Source organism: Pelobates fuscus, chromosome 4, assembly GCF_036172605.1.
Source record: "Pelobates fuscus isolate aPelFus1 chromosome 4, aPelFus1.pri, whole genome shotgun sequence".
NCBI classification, from domain to species: Eukaryota; Metazoa; Chordata; class Amphibia; order Anura; family Pelobatidae; genus Pelobates; species Pelobates fuscus.
Window position 1 is genome coordinate 58,794,809 of NC_086320.1, and position 26,133 is coordinate 58,820,941.

The 26,133-nt window shown below is 40.0% G+C and overlaps 1 protein-coding gene across 1 annotated transcript; it reads right to left on the bottom strand.

The window, feature by feature from the left end:
- Positions 1-25,230, bottom strand: MTDH (metadherin). Its single transcript, XM_063451219.1, has 12 exons — positions 24,622-25,230; positions 19,296-19,397; positions 18,931-19,015; positions 17,743-17,898; positions 14,408-14,605; positions 12,979-13,065; positions 12,267-12,365; positions 10,946-11,070; positions 9,635-9,748; positions 8,729-9,289; positions 7,113-7,260; positions 1-1,716 (listed from the first exon to the last, which is right to left on the bottom strand). Exons 1-12 carry the CDS (start codon positions 24,976-24,978, stop codon positions 1,646-1,648), a joined length of 2,103 nt encoding a protein of 700 aa, XP_063307289.1. The 5' UTR covers positions 24,979-25,230; the 3' UTR covers positions 1-1,645.
- Between the last annotated feature and the right edge of the window lie 903 nt (positions 25,231-26,133).

Below are 26,133 nucleotides of genomic sequence, written 5' to 3' on the forward strand. Positions count from 1 at the left end.
TGCTGAATTTGCAAGATTTATTTAAACAAAATCAACTTAGAAATATCACTGAATTAAACAAAAGCTTTTGAACATGTAAACTTAAATTGTCACGTTTCTCGAAAAGGGTTGAATTTCATTTATTTTTTAGGTCCATGAAAAATTAAAGGGAAAAAAAAAAACCTTTCATAAAACAGTTCAGTTTATTCCAAAACGTTCAATGCTTTTTAACCATTAAAGAAAGGTGCCAGAAGTTCCAAGGACTATGATTTAGTCTGATGCCTGAAATAACTTGCAATCACATGAAGAGAAAAAAAAAATATAAAGCCATTGATGAGTACCATTGGAAAATACAGATATTGTGTTTATACTGAGGTTGTAGCAGTCCGCAAGACATTACATTTGACATGGCTTCTCTTGTACATTATATTTTCCAGAGCGATGTTATCTTTTATAGAAAGAATGAAAATGGGGGAAAGGAGAACATTTGGTAAGGCTATTTACAAGGTATGACTTACCATGCACAAAATACAGATACAAAGTTAGCTGTAGGTTTAATAAAATGCAATTGTAGTGCCTGGAGTGGTGATAAAACCACACACACCGTTTTAAAAATCAATACAGCCTGAAGCTGGAATTAGCATTTTGAATTACAGCTGCAGTATCTTTATTATAAAAACACTAAACTTGTTCAATGAAATCTACATATACGGTCTACGTACTATAGGTTAAGGCAGAAAACAAAATATTTCCTGATTTCTGGAAGTCTTGACATTGTCAATTAAAGCTTGGGGAGCCACTGTATCAATCTAAATAGTCCAGCACAGAGTGTTAAAAAGAATGGGAGGAGAAAAAAAAAAAGTCTTGTTAGGGTCAAAACAAAAACAGTGAGTTACTCAAAGACATATAGCCATTTTACAAAACATGATTGACCGTGCTGTGGGTAAAATAGATGGATTAAGAGCCATCAAGCAGATAATTACGGTATATCAAAAGGATGAAAAGACTTAAGAACACAATGTCACGCCTTAAAATTATTACATAAAAGTTGTTTAAAAGGGGACAGTCAAGACAAAAATGTAATGAAACACACATGCTCGATTTTCATAATTCACTGCAGTTCAGTCTGTAATAGTCCTTATTTTAACTTCATGTTAACTCTTGAACTTGTGATGTTGCTATGGGGCAGTACATAGCTAGTGCATACAATGCATTTAGATATAAAAGTTAGAAAAAAAGTGACTTTTCACATGAGGATAGCAGAACTGCCGTTTCACATAATCATCCCAGATGGTTGTACTATTTGAAACACGTTGGGGCACAATTTTAATGTAAACTGCTCACCATTTTGTAAAATCAGGAATTAAGTTTTTTTTTTTTAATTAAACAAATTATATGTTTCAAGTTGGCAAAACAAAAAACTACACCCCCCTCACAAATCAGGATCTTCAAAATTTTTCCAGTACTTTCTCACGTTGACCTCGTATGTTAAGCATATTTTTACTTTTCCTTTATTTCCTCCTGTTTTAAGCAAGGTCATGTTGATATCAGCTTTAAAAATTCTGACAATTTATATAAAATTCTGTACATGTTCACAAATTATTGCATAAACCGCATAATCTCCAAAACAGTGTCTGAACATGTGTTCGATATCATCTAAGAAAAATCACGTTTCCCTTCGGGCCTTTTTCTTCTTTTTCACTTGTTTTGGAGATTCCCAGTTCTCTTCAGCTTTACCTAAAATATAAATGTTCATGTCATTGGTAAGAATGTTTTCTTTTTAAATCTAAGAATTCATGCTATCTGGAAATGTTATGAGTAATACAAAGAATAAAAACATACAACACAAGATTAAAAAACAAAAACAAATTTACATAACTGGAACATATTCAATGAAACAGGACTACCCACATACGGTCATCTCCTAATTTTTGACATAATTAAATATACACTGACCACTATAGTCTCATGCAGGTGTGAGTATAATATGGAATAGTTAGAAAGAACGGTGAGCTCTATGATGCAGGCTTTATAATAACCCTTGGTAGTAATTGATTAGCTAAATTCGGAAATTGCAAACAGGTATATAATACAAATGAAAATAAAGATTAAAACTTATTTATTATTACATTTAAAATAAAGAAGAACATCTTTAAATATGACAGTGAGAAAAAGGTACTATTGTGGAAAAAAAAAAAAAAAAAAAAATATATATATATATAAAAATGAATTTGATAGACCCTATGGAAAAGAAGAGAGAAAAGAATATATGTTTGGCTGGATTCTAGTTAGCTCCAGTTCCCTTGTATTAGCAATCAGCAAGACTTTTAGTAGAAATTAGCAACAAATGTATCTCATAGTTGCTCCTTGGAGAGAATAGCAAAATGTTATAAAGTAAATATCCAATCAAGGGTAGGGACGGAAGTAACTAGTTAAACTAGAGTATCAGAAAGAAAAACATTAAATAGTCCATGTAGTATTAACCTGAATAATATGGAGCTATCTAGGTTTAGCTGATAATTATAGCGGAGGTTCTAAACTGTGCCTTCAGGGACACCTATCATAAGATAAAGCTTAACACCCAGAATCATGGCAGCTCCTATCGTATATCAAGTAATTCTGGCTCAGAAATAAGACGGCTGAACTCCAGTCTACTATGAGTGTCATCCTCTCAAACGGTAAAACGCTGCCAAGGGGGAGTTTTAAGAACTCTAAAGTATTGAGGAAGCCGACATGAGTGATCTTCTGAGCCGAGCCCCGACGCGCGTTTCACCAGGCAGGCTCTTCAGGGAAGGCACAGTTTAGAACCTCCGCTAACTAGAATCCAGCCAAACATATATTCTTTTCGCTCTTCTTTTCAATAGGGTCTATCAAATTCATATATATTTATTCACGATAGTACCTTTTTCTCACGGTGTTAAAGATGTTCTTTATTTTGAATGTAACAATAAATAAGTTAATATTTATTTTAATTTGTATATACCTGTGGGCAATTTCCGAATTTAGCTATAAAAATGGAATACAGAATGTTGTAAGAGGGCTAAAAACTGTAGAATCTACATAAACCGTCTAGCACTCAGGTAACTTTTAAATATCTGCTGCTCACTCTGCGAGAACTTTCATTACCTCAGCCACTCAGTGATCATTGGCTGACCTCGAATGGAATGCATGCTAGCCAATAACAGATTTTACCTTTACAGCATATTTACAAAGTCAAATTAACTCACCTTCTCGGTTTCACAAATAACTTTTGATGTATAAGACACGGTTATCAAACCCGTAGCCGGGACTGCTAGCAGTGCGGCCCAGTTGCCTTCTACACTGCAGGGGGGTGAGGGAAGCAGGGAGCCCTTTACATTCTGTGCTCATACTGGACAGCTCCCTGTAGTGAGCCAGCCACCGGGATATGACGTCATCCTGGCATCGGCATTACTGCTGGGTGCGCAAGGGACCTGTGAAAAGAGGTCCCAGCCCAGCAGCAACCACTGGCCACCAGGGACAGAGGATCCATTCCAGAATATTGTGTGGACCTCGTTAGTACTAAATGTGTGTAAGGTTTTTCAGTGTGTGTGTGTGTAATATCTGTGATTGTGTGTATAGGCGTGTCTGGGTCTAAATGTATATACAGGTCTGTGATTTTGTGTGTGGGCGCGCATATGTATATACAGGTCTGATTGTGTGTGTGGGCGGGCGCGCATATGTATATACAGGTCTGTGATTTTGTGTGTGGGCGCGCATATGTATATACAGGTCTGTGATTTTGTGTGCGCGCACATATGTATATACAGGTGTGTGTGTGTACGTGAGTGCATATGAATATACAAGTCTGTGATTTTGTGTGTGAGTGCATATGTATATACATGTGTATGTGTTTAGCAGATGGCTACCTAAGTTGGTATTCTAAAAGGGCACTATATTTACCAGAACAACTACAGCTTATTGAATTTGTTCTGGTGAGTATAATCATTGGCTTCAGGTTTTTTGCAGTAAACACTATTTTCAGAACAGTCAATGTTTACATTACAGCCTAGTGATAACTCCACAGGTCACTCCTCAGATGGTTACTAGAGGTGCTTCCTGGGGCAGTGCTGCACACTGTGCAGTACTGCCACTTAGTGTCTCCACCTTCTGCATGCAGACACTGAACTCTCCTTATAGAGATGCATTGATTTAATGCATCTATGAGGAGATGCTGATTGGCCAGGGCTGTGTTTGAATTGTACTGGCTCTGACTCCTTGATAGTCAATCCTAAGGCAAAGCATTGTGATTGGTTCAGAGAATAACTTCTGATGAGGTCAGCAGACTGGAATAAAAGATTTTACTATATTTACAGAAGCAAGAATGGGGGGGACCAGGAGGGCTAGACTGTTTTTTTACACTATACGTTTAGGGATACAAGTTTGTGTTCCTGACCCTACAGCGTTCCTTTAAATATGGATCCCACATTAGGATAACACATTTAGGGAAAGGGCTCTGGAAGTTAATATATAAAGTAATTATATTACAGCTTTTATGTGCGGCTCAAGACAATTCCTACGCGCTCAATGCGCAAATTTCAATGAAAATTTTTTTTAAATGGGCAAGCCTTATATTTGACCCTGTAACTTTCAAAAAACACTATAAAACCATTACATGGGGGGTACGGTTATACTAGGGAGACTTCACTTAACACGAATATGAGTGTTTCAAAACAGTAAAACGTATCACAACAGTGATATCGTCAGTGAAAAACAAATAAAACGCTATCTTCGGCCAGCTTCCTTTGAAATTTGCCAAATTGGTTATGTTGCCTTTGAGACCGTATGGTATCTAGTAGCCCACTTATGAACGCTAACTTTGGCCAGTGTTCGTGACTATTAGTTTTTTGCATTTTTCACAAACAAATATAAACGCTAAATTTGGCCAGTGTTTGTGACTAAGTGGCTACTACAAAAGAATGGACATAGCCCATTTTGAATTCTCTGGGCTGTCTACTTTTTCAAATGGTATGTCATGGTAGGGTTAATTTTCATTTCTGGGCTGCCATACCGTCTCAAAGGCAACATAGCCAATCTGGCGAATAGCGAATAGCCAATTACAAAAATAGAAATTGGCAAATCTTATGTTCGACCCTGTAACTTTCCAAATCACCATAAAACCTATACTTGAGGCGTACTGTTGTACCCATGAGACATTACTCTACATACAGAGCGTATGCATGTATGCTATATATATATATATATATATATATATATATATATATATATATATATATACACACATATATATACACACACACACACGTATTTTTATTTCCTATATATGTATATTATAAAATAAAGCATTTTATATTATACATATATATGATTACATTAGAAGTGTATTTTGAGATATATGTATATATCTCAAAGTACACTTATAATGCAATCATATATATGCATTATATATATATATATATTATACAATTATTTAACTATTTTATAATATATTATACATATATAATATATGTACAATTTTCTTTTTTACATTTTAGGTGCCTGGGGGACTGCCTGATTTTTCAGGCAGTCCCCCTGCTGGCAGCTGCATAGACTTCTATTGTGGCCAGGTGATCATGGTGATCACACGGCCCTGGAGGGCCGGAGCTGCTGCAGGGGGACTGCTGGGGTCTCGGGCAGTCCCCCTGGACCGGGATCGCCGGTACAGGTGAGCATCCGGGTCATTTTAGCAGCGGACGTGCAGGGGTTAAAGGATTACTATAATTACCCAGACCATTATCCTGTCCTCTTAACTCTGCCATTTATTTGAAACTGCAATGTTTACACTGAAGGGTTAAATGCAACCGGTGCTTCAACGTCCATAGCATGATAATCAGATGGTTTTATAGAGGAAGTGGGGGCTTTAACACACCTGATACCAGAAGGGACAGGGACACTGTAATGTTAGCAATACGGATTCATATTCCTAACATGATTGCGTTCCTTTAAGCAAATTTAAAAACGTATGAAAATAGTGTAAAGTGGCTGTCACCACCTTATCCAAAATAAGTATTTCATAAAAAATAAATCTTCATGGAATACATTAGCTTTAGCCAAGCTTGTAATTTCCCCCAGTAGGGGTACAAAAACATTTAAAAAAAAAACAAAAAAAAAAAACAACAACTTTCTATGAAGGATCAAGAGTACAGTTCCAACATTTGCTCAAAGCAGCAGAAGGGGCAGGAATCCCCCTCCCTCCCCCCATGGCCACTGGACACACAAAACACCACACGGCGAGAGCTGCTTTAAATAGTTTCTCTGCAGCACTTGTATTTTTACAACTGCATACAACACTTGTATACACTTACACTTTGTGTAAAGAAACATTGGCTTCATTGGCTAGCACTGTGTAAAGATGACACTGTATTCTACAAAGTGACAATAGGTCATGTTTGTCATCATGATAGATGGACCTTGACAAATAAAAATAAATAAACTTTGAATTCCGAACAAAGGAGTGGAATTAAATAAAGATCATTTGAAGGATAATCAATTAAAGGACCACTATAGGCACCCAGACCACTTCAGCTCAATGAAGTGGTTTGGGTGCCAGGTCCATCTAGGATTAACCCTGCCTGCTGTAAACATAGCAGTTTCAGAGAAACTGCTATGTTTACCTATGGGTTAATCCAGCCTCTACGATTCTCACTGTGATTTTCACAGTGAGAAGACGCCAGCGTCCATAGGAAAGCATTGAGAATGCTTTCCTATGGACTGGCTGAATGCGCATTCAGCCAATGACGGCGAAAAGGAGGAGGAGAGTTCCCCGCGCCGAAGGAGCACGGCGGGGGAAAACAGGTACAGTTTAACCCCTTCCACCCCCTAGAACCCAGCGGGAGGGGGGCCCTGAGGGTGGGGGGGGGACCTAGAGACACTATAGTGCTGGGAAAACGAGTATGTTTTCCTGGCACTATAGTGGTCCTTTAATAGGACTTTACACAATACAGCTAAGCAATGTTATGTGATTTGCATGGATATTAGCTCATTGTGTGCGCAACAAAGTGTTTAAAGAAGATTTCAGAACATGCAAGCACTTTATAAGCACTGTTTAAAGGAAGGGGGGAAAAGTAGTTTCAATTACTTTGCATACATATTTAAAATTAATAGCATATTCTAACCTTGTAGTGGTGGAGGCACAATGTTCTGCTTGTTAACTGATGGGCCCTTCTCTTGAGACTGCTGCCCCTTGGAAGAACTCTTATCCGAAAGTGTGTTTATTACCGGTGACTCCATGAGTACAGTAACTGGACGATTTTCCTCTTCACACTTTTATTTTGTTTTAAAGGAAAAAAATAAAATAAGAAAATATAGCTATTTAAAAACAGGCTGCATGTTAGTCTCCTTAACATGCAGTGTTCATCAATTCAAATAGTAAATATGTTCTTGAACATTCAAAGAATATTGCACAATATAAAAGGTTCATAACATTGTACATAAATTTCAGCAGCTTGTCATAAACCCACTAGATGTAGTAAATTCAGAAAAGAAAGCACTGCAGTCTTCAGCCTTCTATCTATATAAATAGATACAATTACAGAAGATTTATAAAAACAAAAAAAAAACCCAAACTTTTTCCAGCTTACATTGTAAGGTTTGGAATCTCTCTCTCTCTCTCTATATATATATATATATATATATGTTTGGAATTGTTTTTATCCATGACCTTTGAAGATTTGAAGAATTTGATCAGAATTTGAAGCTTTACTTGCTACCTCCAATAGGTGTTACAACTGAGCTGCTTCTGATAGGACATTTTGGTTGTTTGCACAAGCTAATAAACCAGTGTCTAAACAGCTGACAACTTAGTGGCAGAGATGCAAGTTGAAACTTTACAGATACATTTGCTTACAAAAAAGATAGCACAACACATACATCAGAAGTTTAATACACTGCTTTTGAATGAGGTATAGGTTACAATATAAAAATAATCAAATCTTCAGCAGTGAATTTTACTAGTGCTTGCTAAAAGCCAAATGACAACATATATACAAAACCAAATAGCATCTAGAAGGGCAGACAAATCATCCAAACTATAACTATCACAGCATATTATATCAGTACAAAAAATATAAATGGTTCAGACATTTCGAATCTGTATTATGATCAAAAATTAAACTCATATGAGATTCGTGTATACATCTATAAAATATACTTTATGACTCTTTATCTGTCGGTTAAAGAGAAGCTCCAAAGTGAAGTTGAAACTTACAGGGAAGAAAGAAAGAAATAAATAAAGAAGAAATTAAACAAAATGTTTTTATTTCTCCTCATCATTTGCAATGCCTATTTGTAATGTAATTTGCTAAATTAATATAACTAACAGAAAATGGAGCACAATGTGGAAAAACAAAACACATGTTGTAGATGTTCATACTCGGACACACTGTATTCCTGAATTTACTATGGCTTCTAGACTGTGCAGTATCAAAAATGGGCTCTTATCAAACCAGGAAGTGGCTCACCTTATTTAACTTTCTATAGCAAACCTGAATGTATCCACAAATTTTACGGACACAGCAAGTGTTGCGAGTTCAAATAACAGCGAACAGCTAAACTACAACTCCCAGAAGTGCAAGTCATGATATCACGTGCAGCAGTATTTGTGGAGCAAAAAGGCAAGCACAGCACGTAAGGTTTGTGGAGCAAGAATCAGGTTATTGCACAGTTAGAGCCATGGATGGCCTTCCAATGTAAATATACAAAATGACAACAGAAAGCAAAACAAAAGCCATACCTTCTTTAATTCGCTATTTTTTTTCTGTTCACTAGTCTTTTTCGGCTCATTATTTTTCTTCTGTTCATTGGCCTTTTTTGGTTCACTGCTCTTCTGCTCACCGGCCTTTTTCGGTTCACTGCTCTTCTGCTCACCGGCCTTTTTCGGTTCACTGCTCTTCTGCTCACCGGTCTTTTTCGGTTCACTGCTCTTCTGCTCACCGGCCTTTTTCGGTTCACTGCTCTTCTGCTCACCGGCCTTTTTCGGTTCACTGCTCTTCTGCTCACCGGCCTTTTTCGGTTCACTGCTCTTCTGCTCACCGGCCTTTTTCGGTTCACTGGCCTTTGGTTCACCAGACTTCTTCTGTTCAGTTGCCTTCGGTTCACTGGTCTTTTTAGACTCACTGTTTTTCCTGGGTTCACTAGGTTTTTTTTGCTCATTAGTCTTTTTCGGCTCACTTATCTTTTTCGGTTCATTGGTCTTTCCTGCATTGACTGGAGTAATTTTTGTTGGTTGAGGGGATGCTTCAGGAGTATGTTCTTGGACATTATTCACTACATCACCATCATTCCCTTCAGTATCCTAGTTAAACAGAATAAAGAGTCTTTTACTTCATGTCTGATACAACATTTTAGTAGGTAAGGCTGACAATTTGTATTGACTAATATCCAGCTCCAGTCCAAGGTGATAATCTACACACTGCTTTTATCTGTAATCGCTGTAAGAGAGGTAGATGCTAAGGCATGCTTTAGAAGAAACACACTATGATAAGAGAGACACTAAAGCATTAACATGCATGAGTAAATATAGAGAGAATTTTACTCGTGTCCACACCATAACATTGTTCAATGGAATATCAATAGAGGAGATTTATGTAGGTGTAAAATTTCCAGATGCCCAGAACGTGTATGCTCCTCATTTGCTTACTTGTGTAGGAGAGCCAGACTCTTCTCCCTGCTTCTTCTTCTTTTTCTTCTTCTTCTTGGTTTTACCACTAGAAGAATTTTGAGCAGCGGATTCATCCTTCTCATTGTCAGAAACCTGAGTTTAAGTGAATGAAAAACATGTTCTCTCATTTTCAATGCACATAACGAAAATGCAATGAGAATAAAAACATAAATAAATAAACCTCTTCTGGCACTCTCCACACCATCTGTAGACCACACATCCATTCTACAGAGCAAGGATCAGCGCTACAAAGAGGTAAATAACGTATTCACCTGGAATGACATGCTAAGGGGGCATCCTACAGCTGGACAGGCTAGCAAGGAGAGCTTCACTACAGCACATCAAGTAGGTGCAGAAAACTATTACCAATTCTCAAGGTCTGAGACCAAACAGAGCTCTCACGGTCATTTATATCTGAAGGAGATGTAGACCACAATCTCTGCCCACCATGTAACTAGGGTACAGGATCATAACCTGCCTGGAAATCAGGATCATAGTCCCCTTAATTTCTACTTTCCATAGACACATCCCCACAAGAAGTCTTCCCACACACAGTTACCTAGTATATGGAAAAAAAAAACAAAAAAAAAAAAAAACAGAAAGTTGACCGGGTGGAAGTTAAATGTTGGCTATATATGTCGAATTATAGGCATTTAGGCACCAAACTAGCTAATTTATATCTGCGCCTGTTATAAGACTAGCTCCAGACAAGCAGTACATGCAATGATCCTCTGTAGTCCTGTGATGTCTGTGAATGAGTGAATGGACTTCAAGTGTCACTACAGAAGAACAGATGTGATGAACTGCATCATGATGGAGCTGGGCTTTTTATTTTTTAACTGCAATGTTTACACTGCATGGCTAAGACCACCTTTAGAGGATGTCGGTATCACAGCCACTAGAGCATCTGCTGCACTAACCGAGTAGAACTTGGTCACATGACACAGAAGCCACCATAGTTAAGCTTTGACTCAATGCTTTTTCTATGGGGAAGGTTGAATGTACATGTGGTGCTTGCCCACTCATGGTCATTCTATGGTCTATCAGGATCATTGGATTGAACCATCTGTGATGTTACTGGGGTAGGGAGGTGAACAGCACTAAGGAGGCAAAGGTTATTTTTTTTAAATTAAATTTTAAATGGGGTGGGGTGGTTGTATTCCCAATGCTATAGTTAAAAAGGAGTACTGCAATCATATTAAAAGGTTTCATTTTTGGTGAGATTCATTATGAAAGATTAATTGCTGGAGTTACAATTCCATAAAATATTGCCTCAAAATAAAAACAGACCTTTAGAGCTTCTTGTTCAGGCTCCTCCAGCTGGCCTGCTGTCACTGGTTCTTCTTCATCATAGTTTCCCCAAACTTCAGCTGGCGCATTCCAATCAGAACTAGGATCAGTTGAACTTAAACCATCTGTGGACAGTAAAGTTTACCGTATTATACCAATTCAAAACATTTCTGTTCAATACTAAGCAATAAGTACGACGTCATTCATTGGCGGGCATTCCATACAACTCAATGACACACATGCAAACTCCCTGTACCCTCCCTGTACCCTTTTTACCACATATTCGTACAATACAAAAAAAGTTTTTTTACAAGTGAATGATAACAGTCAAATAAATATTAGCGAATTGAATTTACTCAAAACAAATTCATGGACATCACTGCTGTAGGCAACTATGGGGGTTAAATCATTTGACAACACTTTAATCCCTTGAAGTAAGAGTGCCTCTGGGCAACAACTTTATTAAGATGAAGTTGTTTTGGTGCATGGAGTGTCCCTTTAATAACATGCCCAGTGTAGAAAGATAAAAATAAAATTGAGGATGGGACGATGATGCATTTTGTGGTATATGGATAACTCAATAAATACATACCATTAGCAAGTGTGGACACTATCAGGGCTCTCTCATAATATATTTTGAGATTTGAGGTGCCATTCCCCCCCACCAGAGAATGCAGTATTAACTTTTATTTTAGATTTTTTACATACAATTATTAGGAAAAAATTATTATTTTTTTTTTTTTTTAAAGATAAATGTTTGGCATGTGTGGTGATCGCTGCGTCTACCTGAATCTTGTCATTATGACAAATTATACCAATGCATCTCTATGGGAAAGCTTCTGGAATCTTTATAGAGGGAAGATGATCATAGGCATTGCAAAGATTGCAGGATCTTAATAGGAGGCACCTAGAGGTGTTCTTAGAGACAAATTGGAAACACTACCTTTTCACAGTGTTTACAATGCAGGGACAGGCTCTTTAAGCACTAGAACCACTACAGTTTATTGTAGTGGTTTTTGAACAAATTGTGCCTTCAGTTGCATTGCAGGGCTTAGCTCAGGACCTCCAACAGGTTCATGGAGTGTTCATTTAGGCATACACAATAATGCTCCAAAAATATGCACATTATAGACATTTTATCACATTTGGCTGTCTCATAGGAAATTAAATGTTTCTGGATATCAGTTTCAGATTGTTAATGCCATTTAAACCTCAGCTTCATAAGAGAATATATAGATTTAAATTAATAACTAAATAATGAGGTAGAGACAGGTGGGGGAAAAAAAAACAAAACAAAAAAAAAACTGAATACTATACATACTTAATCCAGACCATTCGTCATCTATGGAGGGTTCTGCAGGACCCACATCCCACTGGCTATCAGAGACATTAGGCTGAGAAACTGGATCACTAACCACAGCTTAAGAAAAAAAAAAGTATAATTAGATATAAAAACAGGAAAACAAGTGTTTGTAGGTGCACAGTACATAAAGCAGTTATAAACAATGGACAAAATTAGAATTTTTCAGGCTTTATAAATTGAGACTCAATGGGTTTTTTTAAGGTTAGATATTGAATGAAAATCAATACTGGAATGTTTACAATGTGTCACAACCTGAACACTAGCAGGATTTGTGTTTCTCCGTTTCTTGTCCATTCATATAAGAGACAATTTTTCCCCACACAGACCACCAGCAGAACAGTTAACAGATTAATAAAAGGAAAACACAAACTGCAGTTACAAGAGCGTACACAAACTTCTGATTTTATTTATTACTATTTAAACTACCTTCATCTACTATTTCAGTAGTGGACCACACAAAATTTCCTACGGGGAGAATGGCTAATATTAAGGATTTATAAAATTCTGTATGCCAGATATCCCCATTCTAAACTGTAAAGCTCTGCTGAATATGTTGGTGCTATATAAACGCTAATAATAACATACAGAGAGTGAATGCAAGTATAGAACACATTATGATTATAATCCAAACACAGCTTAGCACAATAATTTCTGGAATAATGGCTCTTACCAGGCACCGTACTGTTTAATCCAATGTTGGAAAACGGAGGCCTCGTTTCAGCTTTGTTTATCCTTCCATCCACAGCAGACCAAGCAGCTGAAAATGCATAAATAAGCAAGATGAGCAATGATAAACCTGACCAAATGTACATAAAAGGTGGTTGCCCATCATCAATTGCAATGTATATTTCAGGCCAAATGACATACTCGAGCAGTCTCAAATCTCCTGTAAATATTGCACTCACCGGAAAAAAAATGTACTTGCCATATTTTTCCATGTATAAGACTGTTTTTTTCTAGTCTAAATTTGGGTGTCGTCTTATACGCAGGATGTAACTGCAGGGGTTAAAAACCAACAAAAAACACTTGTGCGTGGGGCTTAAGCCAAGATGGCGCCTGTCACGTTCCAGTGTGCCACAGCCCACACACATACCTGCCCTCCCGCCGATCCACCTCTGAATGCTGTGGCAAGGAGAAGAGGTCCCTACATGCCACAACATAAAAGAAGCAGCCATATTAACCCCTTAAGGACACATGACATGTGTGACATGTCATGATTCCCTTTTATTCCAGACGTTTGGTCCTTAAGGGGTTAAGGTATGCTCCACCTCAGGTAGGTATTGCTTTCTGATTTATATTCATGTGGGAGGAAATGGGGATCAGCAAGCAGAGGAAATACTGTTGTGATATCCCAGCATGCCCTCACACCACCTGCTATATTGTGGGAGCTGTTGTCGCCCAGCATGCACTATAGAGCCATTAAACTTCACAGAGTCCCTTAATACAGGGGAAGCATGAGAATCAGACGTGTGTTGTTCTCCTTACAAGTCACATCTAAAATAACAAAGTTGTTCTATTTGATGTTTAAAATATTTATTTTTTAATTTTGGGCTCAAAAATAGGGGTAGTCTTACACATGGGGGCGTCTTATACACGGAAAAATATGGGATATCTTTAAATGGTTTACATCCTGCATTATCTTAGTTTTATAACTCTTGGCCACTTCACGGATGAGGCAAGAATGGAGTTATAGGAGTGGACATTCAGGCTAATTGCCTAATATTAAAGGCACTCTACCATTTACATTTGTGAGTGAAACAATTGTCTCAATTATTTTATGCGTCTATAGGATTGCTGTAGCTTTTTTTTTTTTTTTTTTAAATAAATAGAACGAAGGAAAAGTCCTAAGAAAAGCCATCCATCTTGTGAATATTTATTCTGATTATTTTTTTGCACAGGGTGTGTGGGATATAGCTTATTACATCTATGCATTTTTTGGAAGGGGCCTGTTTTGGGTTTCTACTAGGACATTGCAAGCAGATGTATATATATGAAGGAAAGGGCCTTACTTTAATTTAAACTTCCTTCATTTTTGCGTTTTCTTAATTTAAATGAGAGCATACACAACCTATAGCAGCCCTTAAATACAAAAGCCTTACTTAAACTCGGGAAAATTGACCGCTCACTCCATGGTGCACTCCAATCCTTTCCATTGGCATCCCCAGCTTCTTGATTCCAGTTGCAAGGCTCAGCTTTCTTTTTCCCAGATGAAGACACCCATTTTTCTTGAGGGGTAATCAATTTAGCAGGCTTCTCACTCCAAGTACTGCCGTTCACAGCAGACACTTCAGCTGAACCTTTCAGGCGTAAAAAAGTACAGCAATAACATTAAAATAAATAGACCATTGCAGAGGATACAAGAACAAAAAAAAAAAAAAAAATGTATTTTTCAATGTGTTTTAATATTACATTCATCTTTTATCTTATACACACACTTCTGTAAAATGTCACTTTCAAAATAAAATCTTACGACAAAACGCAACTCAATAGAACATGATTTAATCATTAAAACCTAATTTACAACATATGCCTCAACTTAAGATTTAATAAGGAGTCAATATCGTTAGAAAACACTTTCCAGGGAGCTCCCGATATACATGCCGGGAGTTGCTACCCATGATGGGGGCACCCTGGCGAACCCGATGATACCAGACCAGAGTTCCTCCCACAATCCTGAACCGACGAAGGCAGGCTGCGGCCTACGGCGGACGGAGCTGAGGAGAGACGGCCGCTCTCCTCGCCCATATGCTGGGGGTACCAAGCTATTGGATACCCTCTCCCCCCCCCTCAGGACCGGTGCGGGTGATCCCGGTCCAACCACCCCTGGCACCAAGGCTCATCCAAGCACAAAAAACGACACCCAGCGGGTCGCCCGCAAAAGCAGGGAATCACACAATGGCGGACGCCACGTGTGAACACAGCGGCACAATATGGCACCTCACCTGGGCATGACTTGAAGCCATAATAGACACCTTCTGGGCGAGCCTGGAGAGCAGACAGCAACAGACCGTAGACCCGGCAAACTCGCCTGGCAGAAAACCCAAGGACCCCTGCTACAGCCACTTTGGCAACCCCCTGGCACAATCTCAAAGATGGCGCCGCAGACGGAGGCCTCACCCGCGCGCACGCAAACCAACACAACAGAGCCATACAGTGAGGCCAGCCCGAAAAGACCCAAGGGCCCTCACCGGACCCAATGCATGGCAGAGGACCACAACGCTACCACCAGCAAGCGGGCCTACCACACAGCATCGAGCACAGCCACTGCCAAAGAGCGCCCCATCAACCCGGCCGAAAACACCGTATGCCGGCAACATCAGCACAGATCTGCGTAAAGACGCGTGGCCGAGGAAAACAACGGCACCCACAACACCCCACCCTGCGGGACACTCAAGCATATACAAAGCCCTCTTATAAACGAGGCATAGGCTGACAGGGCACACGCACCCCAGGAGAGGGTAGATGCCCTTACACATTGCCTCTGCTGCTAAGGACGCTGCCCAGTCCCTACCACAGCCTCCACAACTGAGACTGGCTTATCACTTAAGTAACCTTCAACGTTTAAATGTGTATTATCTTTCTTGTCTTTTTCGCCCAAGTTTAGCAATTGTATGTCAATCTTAGCCTAAATGTACTATGCTGTGCTGTCCACACGGGGCCATATCACCTGCTACTCACGTATTGACAAGCCTGCTGCCAGGCACTCGAGCCCTACTACCTTTCTCATACTCCCTGTTTATAAGCGTGTACCATATCACAGAAAACTTGTCACCTTACACACCTGAGCGATACATAAACGCTGTCACACATACACGCCCGAACACACAGGTCATATTGATGACAATAGGGCAATATTTATATCATGTCAGATGTGTACGGATACTTCTTGTATTTTCCTATAATTTCAAAAAATGTGCCGACGCAACAAAATGAAGCAAAGTATTAATTCCTGAGGACTCATGCTTTATGTAACCTGTTTCATTGTAATAATCGCATGTTCTTGCTCTCGTTGTTGTGACGAGGCAGGAGAACTTGTATACTTGTATACCTGTGCACAATAAAAATAAAGAATTGAAAAAAAGAAAAACACTTTCCAAATCATATCTGCAAAAATCCCCATGGACTTTAACTTCAGTAGATGAATAATTTAGAAAGTTTTCTAGTGGCATTGAATAATTTGGAAAGGTTATTACATTGAGGTCATAATATGTTTCATGCAGGCATGCATAAAGAGGTCCTTGAAATATTTTGTGACCATATGCCATATCCTATATTAATGCCTTTTTCTTTAGGGTGGATGGTGGGAAGATTAAGACTTACTCTTTCTTCGGTCATTTGAGGGAATACTTTAACTTATGTATAGCAGTCAAGCTGACAAAACTTGACAATGGGTGAAGCTTCAACAAATTTCTGTTTTAGTTGCCAATTACATCCACAATGATTAAAATGAACCTTACAGTATGACAAATCGCAGATAACATAGGCCGAGGACACAGATATGAAGTAAGGTATTAGGAAGAAAAGGTAGGGTGAGAATAATCATTAAGATACAGGTGGCATAAAAAACAGAGAAAACATGACAAAAAGTCACAAAACATGCCTACTTTTAAAAATAGTTACATAGGGCTTTGGTGTAGCTCCATATGCATAGACCAGTGGGTGTTCCCAACATCAACCTTTAGCCACTCCAGTGTCCCGTTCATGGTCTGATTTGCTTTACCCTACTTGGAGACAGTTCGCCATGACACCAACATGTTAACTTGATTGCACATGTCAGCACGGAGTGACATCAATCACTCAGTTCCTATACTTTTCTACTCTGCACTAAAAGCACTGGCTAAAAATAAAACATGGCAACCACACCAAATATGCTCTATAGTAGGAGAACTGTCTGTATGATGGCTCTCTGTCTATAGGGAAGAACTGACTGACAGGTAGAAAGGGACGTAGCACATGCACATCTGGCTCTCCAAATGTTATAGACTACATCTCCCATAAAGTTCTTACATCCATAATGCTGGCAAAGCATCAAGGGAGATGTAGTCCACATCTGCGGTGCCGAAGATTGCCTATCCCTGGTTAGGCCAAGTTGCCCTCAATGCCGCTATAGTCCTCTCAAACACCTGACAAATTAAGCCATCAGTAGACTTGATGGCAATCTTGGTCATATTCACTTTCAGGATCTCTGGATATCTTCCACAAAACATGTACAATGCTAGAAGCACCTACAGTGCAAAGCAGAAGGGGGTTCCTTTTCTTCAAGAGAGGCAATTGATTATTAAATCTATGCTTTTTGCCATTAACAACAAGTACACAAATAGGTAACACTGAAATTCCAACACAATCCTGCCAGTTTAAGGAGCCATAGAACAAAGAGGGTGGATAATAAACATCATAAACTTTATACGTGTCATTACATCAAGGTCAATGGTACCTTTTGTTTTACGAACTCCTGTGGCAGGAGCAGACACCGATATAAAAGATTCAGCAATAATCAGCGGTGTAGTTTCAATTAGGTCAGACTCTGTTCCTTTTTCACGTTTACGTTGCTGACGCTTTTCCCGGTTACTGATTTTCGTTTCCCAGTTTCCTTTCAGGGAACAAAAATATTAGTATTGCTTACATCTGCTCAATCTACTTCTACACTGTTAACAGAAAACTATTTTGGAAGATATACAGAGAAAATTATGCACACACAGAATGATCTTTGTTACATACATATATTACACTGCAGGATATTAAAAAACCAATCATGCCAGAACATTGGCATTAGAATGTCCTATACTCTCTGAAAACATGTAAAGTGCTACTTGGGGGAGTAGCATTGTGATGCGGAGCTAAAGAACAGCCTGATTGAGGTTCTCCTGGCACTCAATCGTTAACTCGATATTATATAAGTTTTGTAGGAATAGTGTAAAATATATTAACACCATTTCCGAATGAGACACAGTTTAGCCTAAACTGAACTAGTCAGATAATGTGCACAGAGTAAAATCTTCATCTAAATAAAGTGGTTTGGGTGCAGTGTCCCTATCCTTTTAACCCAGCAATGTAGCTTTCAGCCCATCACAACCTCCCCTTCCCCCCCCCTTGTGTTAACCATTGGAGGCCCTCAGAGTAACTCAGCCAATGAGAAATCAGACTGTGAAAAGGTATTTTTTTTTTTTTTTTTAACGCAAAACTAAATATTCAAGTTAAAAATAAATCCATGTAAATATCTAGCAACATGCCAAAGTTTATTCTAAAGAATAAATATTACACTAGTACCACGTGTCTCATATAATGTGGCTCTGTTAGAATATATTGATGAATATAGGCAATTACACTGATTATTAAAAAGGATGCATTTTAATTGAACAGAAAAAGGTTTAAACGGCTTGTTATTGAAACAAATGCACTTAAATTACAACTTTAATAAAATGGACATCAATGTTGCTAGATATAACCCTACAGTAACAGTTTCATAAAAATGAAGTATACACTAGTTTATTCATAACGTTGCACAATGGACACCCACAGCAACTAAGTAGCCAATCCGTCTCTAGTTTACAAACCATCATTCCAATTCATAACTGAAAACAGGTATCATTTCAATAAGGATTTAAGAAAATTTTGAATTTACCTTCCTCCGCTTCTTTTTTATCTACATTTCCAGATGGTTGTGATTGCTTTGAGTCCGGTTTCAGTTTCTTTTTATTCTTCTTCATCTACAAATAAATAAAATAAATAAATTGCAGTGCTTACAATTCTTGCAGCTTGCATATTAACCCAAAACGGTGGATTCGAATTTAAACGTAATGTAGGTATACTCTATACATTGTTATAGCTACATTACCAGCAAATATACATGATGAAAAATTATACCTTCAACTCTGTGATAAGTATTTTGATCATCCCAGCAAATGCTATTGAACAATTTATAAAATGCATTAGTACATGCACATAAAACATTCTAGTGATACACATTCATCCAAAAGGGGATGTTACCTTCTCATTCTTCTTGTCTGCCTCCATTGACTGCTTTAAATTGTCTCTTTTCACTGTGGTTATTACTTCTTCTTGAACTAACTCCACAGGTCTGCCATTGGGCTGGATGGACAAAAATGAAATGACAAGAGTTTTAGGAAGAAAAAACAAAAACAAAAACACCTCACCAAATCCTGCAATTTCACAAAATGTTATCTGACCAACAAGAAGTATGTGGATGCTTAGGGACCGAGCTTCCAAGAGAGATGGGGTTCTGGTTGACCTTTGACTTTACCACTTTTGTGAACCATCATTGTACTAAATTGAGTTTTACCATTCAAGGTCTCACATGTTGTACATTAGCCACATAAAGGCAAATTTTAAACTCTTTACAACATTTTATTCAATATCAATTTTGTATTCTAGGTTGTGGGCTTAGGAGTTAGAATTGGACAAGTCACAGTTTATAGGAAACTCAAGAAGGGCAAACAATTTAAAGGACACAATCAGTACCAAAACATTTGTTCTAGTAGCTGCAGTAATCAAAATATTAATGGATTTCTCATTATCTAATGTAGTACCAGTTGTGTGTGAGAACTCCATGAAGTCAAAAGGTGTAAATCCACCTCCCGCAGAGTCATTTGCCAGGCCAGAAGCAAAAGTGCCAGGTGAACATAAAAAAAAAAAACCCAAAAAACCTATACAGGTGTGCTGTGTCTTTAAGACCATTATAAAGCGCAAAAAAGTCTTAAAGACACAGCGCACCTGTACATGATTTTTTTTTTTTTAAATGTTCTGTGTGTTTGAGCCATTACACTGGTAACGGTGCTGCTCTTTGAATATATATTTTTAATTGCTTTTGTGAGAAAAATTGATAGAAGACTTGCTATAAGCGCTTTCTTTTACTTTTTTTTAGTGGCTTTCAAGATATAGTGCCAGGCTGGCCAATATAAATTATGTGTATTTCAATGCACAGATCATTAATTGGCTTACATCAGTTAGCTGAAGCTCAACGCCAATGAACATCAGGATCGGCATCCAGTTTTTGAAGCTCTGTAGAAGCCTGAATGTTGTAAACCTACCTACAAAAAGGAGCCCAGGAGTCTGGTGGGACCCAGGTAAAAGGGTACAACGTTGCAAAATGTTTAGCACCACTACCAGGAACAAGGTATTTCTCACATATCCACTAGTGCTACCTTAACCCCTTAAGGACACATGACATGTGTGTCATGTCATAATTCTCTTTTAATCCAGAAGTTTGGTCCTTAAGGGGTTAATGCTCTTTTGAGCAGGGCCTTCTTTAAAGATCACCTTTCTACACATGTAAAGTGCTTTAGAATATTAAAGCAAAGCTTGTGACTCTGCCCAAAAGACCTGCTAGTTTGCCTCTTCTTGGCTCTCAGCACAGGAAGCATGGCCCAAGCTTTTTGCAATAAGACATGTCCATCCTATTGACTTGCAAGTTCCTTTCACATTACGATAAAACTTAATGGCATTTGAAATTAAATGTGAATCTGCAAGTGCTCTAATTGACAGGATTCTACACAGAGCTACAAACTCTGCCTTAGAGCACTGTTCGGAAAGCAGGGATGGTATCCTGGCACCATGATCCCTCCAATAATGGCTGCAATGCCTCTTCACAGTTATATATTGCACTGGCTTCTTTTCCCTGGCAAACAGTGTATACATCACTCCCCTTCTCTACGATGTGGCACACTAAGCTAACAGAATTCAACACATTTAAGCATGAACGGATTTAAAGTTGGTTTACTGCTAACAAAAGTCAGAGAGTATTTGCAGTAAATTCAAGTGTCCTTCCCCATGCATGTACATATACAGGTGAATGACCTGTCCATCTACATATGCATTGTAACAGCAAGCAGTATTTGAATGAACTACCAGTCAAACCTCAACATATATTAAGTAAAAGTGAGGTTATAGAATTAATAGCCGTAAATCCCTATTCACTATACATCTAGTCTGCAGATAATCCCACTGCTTCAACACACAGTTGCTTGCTTTTCAATTTAGGATAACAACCCAAAAGTAATTTTGTTCTTATTTTAGTGTCCATAAACCTCAATTTGATGTGCATTTATCGGTCAAGATTTTGTGCTAAAACTGCATAATCATTGAAGTGGTCTGGATGCACTGTCCCAGCCCCCTTAATCCTGCAATTGTAATTATTGCAGTTATTGATAAACTGCAAGCAGGGGTAAGACTGCGTCTACTAGCCGTCAGACAGCCACTAGATGCAGCTCAATGAAAATGCAAGGCAGGTGCTCCTAAGTCTACCTCAACTAAGTCAACCAAACTAGGAAATAACAGGACATGTCTACTTGAAAAGCCAGGGGAGTGTAACCAGGCAACTCTTCCCACAAAGCTTTTCAGCAAGCTATGGTGCATTAGGGATCTGGACACCCATTACTTAAAGAAACACTATAGCGTTAGGAATACAAATGTATTCCTAAAGCTATAGTCCCGTTCCGTGGCGAATAAATGGTTAATTAACCATTTATTTGCTTACCTTAATCCACCACCAGGCTCCCTCGGCACTGGTGACCTCTCCTTCATCGATGTCAGCTTCCGAGTGGAGCCCAATGCGCAGCCAGAGACGCGCGTTCAAACCCGCCCATAGGAAAGCATTACTCAATGCTTTCCTATGGGGGATCTATTTTGACAATGGACCCTGTGGACGTCCAGCGGCAAATAAGTGTGATTTACACCGTGTAAATCGCGGAAGCGGCCTCGAGTGGCCGTCAGGGAGACAGCCACTAGAGAGGCTGGATTAACCCTGCATTGTAAACATAGCCGTTGTTTTCAGCTGCAGGGTTAAAACTAGGGGGGCCTGGCACCAAGACCACTTCATTGAGCTTAAGTGGTCTGGGTGCCTATAGTGGTCCTTTAAAAAAAAAATAAAAAATTAAGAAATACAATACCGATATTGAATATTTCTTCTGAAAGCTTATAACTCACTGTTACCATGACGGAATGTAATCTGCAGTTAAGTCACTAACCCAAGAATTGAGGAGAATTAACAAGGTAATTACAAAATTGGTTGATTGTTAACATTTTCCAACTTATTCATTCCATTGCAGTTATTCTAGCCTAAATATTTACTTTATTTAAAATAGTACTTTCACATTAAGGCCCCACACACCCACGTGCTCATATGTCAATTCTAAGCCAAGAGGTAATATGGTATCACAGAAGTGACAGTCCCAATGTAATAAATGGGAACAAAAAGAGAAATAAAATGTAGGATGGAGGTCAAAATAATTATTTCACTATCAGAATGTGTATGTGATGGAAAATGTAATTAAACTTGATAAAAGGTTACAATTACAGAGAGCTTGAGGTATATTCCATAAGTAAAATAACAGGCTGCAATATCTGTAATTTTACATCTGGATCAGTGGACTAATTCTCACAAAATATGCCCTTATAATGTAATGGCTGAATTACTTGGAAGACAACAAACCGTTCTTTTGTAAAATGAAACTATCAGAACACAGTATCGGTTTGCTTTAACAAGATTTACAGTTTTGCTCCCTACTGAAATGCAGAGGGAAATCCATGATCTTTAAGAGCCCAATGTGGTAAAATGATCACAGGGATAATCAGTACAAATATTCAGAGTTTGTGCCTTGTTAATAGGCCATTGTGATGCCAGAGAGCATCTTTATTAAACATTTAGTACATATAGAAGGAAACAGAATTTGGATGCTGGAACCTAATGTTAAACTAGTCCTATATGGTTGATAAAACCCTAATGTCTTTTGCGGTCAGCATCCCCCATAGGACAGTAATGAAAAATTAACTCAGCTGTAAACCTCAGTCCAACTGGCCCTCGTTCATCAACATTGCTGGTTGAGCATTGTGGGATAGTGGTCTGCATAAAGCACATAGATGAAAAAGTAAGCCAACCCACAGCTCTAGGAAAATGCTTCTTCATCTCAGTACTAATTGCACATATTTCCAGCAAAGTATCAGCCAGATTTAAACCCCAAAATGAAACATATATAAATCATGGTTAACAGATATTTTGGAGTATAATTTTTTTAAATTATCTTGCCACGAATATAGGTGATCCAAGGACTCGTAGGTCATCAAGGCAAAACCAAGATAAAATCTGTGAAAGTGCTAAATGTTCATTGACAGTCCACTGGTTTCTATGGCGATTTCTCCTAATTTAGCTCTTTCTCCCAGATTAGCACTCAGTTTTGCCTTGATAAATATGACCCAAGTATTCACATTCCTGTACTAAAAATACTGCCCTGTAATCGACCTTTTCCCTCTGACCATATGTGATGTCTAATACCAGTCTGAGCTGGTAGTAATGGAGACCCCCCCCCCAGGCTTGCCATGGCAGGACTACCTCCCCCCCCACCCTCTGGCTTGTCATGGCAGGCGTAGCTCCCCTTAGCTGCTCCAGCTGGTAGTAATGGAGACCCTCTGGCTTGCCATGGCAGGAATGCCCCACCTGGCAGTAATTGAGACTCCCATGCTTGCCATGGCAGGAATACCCCACTAATTTGCTCCAGCTGGCAGTAATGGAGACCCCCAGGCTTGGCAGGAGTACCCCACTAAGCTGCTGCAGGTGGCAGGAATGGAGATTCCCCTTGTCTTGCCATGGCAGGACTACCTCCCCCCTTAGCTACTCCAGCTGGCAGTAAAGGAGGTCCCCCAGGCTTGCCCCAGCTGGCAGGAATGGAGGTCTCACTGGCTTGCAATGGCAGGAGTAGCCCCCCTTAGCTGCTCCAGCTGGCAGTAAAGGAGGTCCCCCAGGCTTGCCATGGCAGGAGTAGCCCCCCTTAGCTGCTCCAGCTGGCAGTAAAGGAGGTCCCCCAGGCTTGCCATGGCAGGAGTAGCCCCCCTTAGCTGCTCCAGCTGGCAGTAATGGAGACTCTCTGGCTTGTCATGGCAGGCGTAGCTCCCCATAGCTGCTCCAGCTGGTAGTAATGGAGACCCTCTGGCTTGTCATGGCAGGCGTAGCTCCCCTTAGTTGCTCCAGATGGTAGTAATGGAGGACCCTCTGGCTTGCCATGGCAGGAATGCCCCACCTGGCAGTAATTGAGACTCCCACGCTTGCCATGGCAGGAATACCCCACTAATCTGCTCCAGCTGGCAGTAATGGAGACCCCCAGGCTTGCCTTGGCAGGAGTACCCCACTAAGCTGCTGCAGGTGGCAGGACTACCTCCCCTTTAGCTACTCCAGCTGGCAATAAAGGAGGTCCCCCAGGCTTGCCATGGCAGGAGTAGCCCCCCTTAGCTGCCCCAGCTGGCAGGAATGGAGGTCCCCCAGGCTTGCCATGGCAGGAGTAGCCCCCCTTAGCTGCCTTCTCACCTTGGCCTTTTCTGGCAGCTTCTTCTTGCTCTTTTTCTTGGGGTCCTCGCCCTTGGCATTCTTGGCAGGCGGTGCTTGGGGTGCAGCCTGGGCGAAGGCGGGTCCCCTCTCATCCCTCACTCGGTCCCTGGCCGAGGAGCCCCGTCCGACAGCCCTGAGTAGCAGCAGTAAGACGAGCAGGCCCAGCACGGCGGGCACGGCCAGGAACACCCAGGACGGGTAGTGGTGCGGCTGCAGGCCCAGGTCGAGGCCTAGCTCGGTTCGCAGAAGGCCCAGGCCCGTGGCCAGCAGCTCCCTGAGGCGGGCAGAGATCACCTCGGCCTGCTGCGAGGCTGCCTCCTGCCAGGCGGACGCCATGATTGATCTGATACAGAGAGAGAAGGGGGAATCTGATCTGCCACCGGGAGGGGCCGCCGCTGGACCCCCTACTCGCTACCCCGGTGGAAACCTGTAGAAAGACTAAGGCTTTGGGGGAGCACTTGGCTTCGTGTCGGCTCCGCCCAGCTCTCAGCGCAGCAACGTCATCACTCCGGCCAAGGCGCCGCCATCTTGCGGTGAGGTGGGGTGAGGGGAGGGTCACGTGACCGCCGGATGGACCGAACTGCTGACGTGGAGGTCGTCACTTAGCTGCCTCTCCTGGACTGTCTCGCAGTGGGCTTACAGCACCAAAGCATCACGGGACTTGTAGTCCTACAGCGCTGTGCGGCTGCCATCAGGTGAAAATTCACATTCTGACCTGAGCTTCGGTCATGTTAGCATGTAAGGAAACGTAGTCCACAGCAGTACCATCACCTTACAAATAATAATAGTAATTTCAGGTTTTTTATTTTTTATTTTATATGCTTCGTAAATGATACCCCCGTGAAAGGCATTTTGCCCGTTTCCAAAATGGCGCATGACACGCCCTATTGTACTGTGTGCGCATGCGCCCTGGTTTCCGAATACATATGCCTACGTGTGGAACTGACGTGGCGTGTTTGAATGGAGACTCACTTCTCCGTAATGGTGCTTACCACCGTCGCGTTGTTACTTTAGAGTTTAGAACTCGAGGCAGTCGGCAAGGAATGGGTAATATGCCAGTCATAGGGAGGATTGTAATTTTTTTTTTAAAACAAACTTTATTGACAGTAGCTATTGGTGAAATAACAAAAAGCAATTCACCAGGAAAGACTGGGCATGTTAGCATGTAGGTGTGATTGAAAGAAAGCATTAGAGTCAAAAGCTTTCTGTGGGGATGGTAATTATATTGTGTGTTCACCGGGGAAAGTAAAGGGACGTTATAGTCACCATAAACACTACAGCTTAATTTAGTTGTTCTGATGTCTGTAGTCAGTCCCTGCAAGCTTCTTAATGTGAATGCTGCTTTTTCTTAAAGGATTGTGATGTAATTCCAGTAAAATACAAGTTTAGCAGGCTAAGATTGCCACAAGGCATATGTATGTATATGTGTTTGTAGTATCAGTTAGTTAATTACACGTAGCTAAGATACTGTTATCACTGTACTGACCAGGT

Bases quoted from the DNA above. Each gene is read 5' to 3' on its own strand.
- MTDH (XM_063451219.1), bottom strand. From the start codon at position 24,978: ATGGCGTCCGCCTGGCAGGAGGCAGCCTCGCAGCAGGCCGAGGTGATC. The intron at 19,398-24,621 runs GTGAGAAGGCAG...TTGTCCATCCAG, and splicing joins AGCTGCCAGAAAAGGCCAAG to CCCAATGGCAGACCTGTGGA. The intron at 1,717-7,112 runs GTTAGAATATGC...TTTATATTTTAG, and splicing joins TGTGCCTCCACCACTACAAG to GTAAAGCTGAAGAGAACTGG.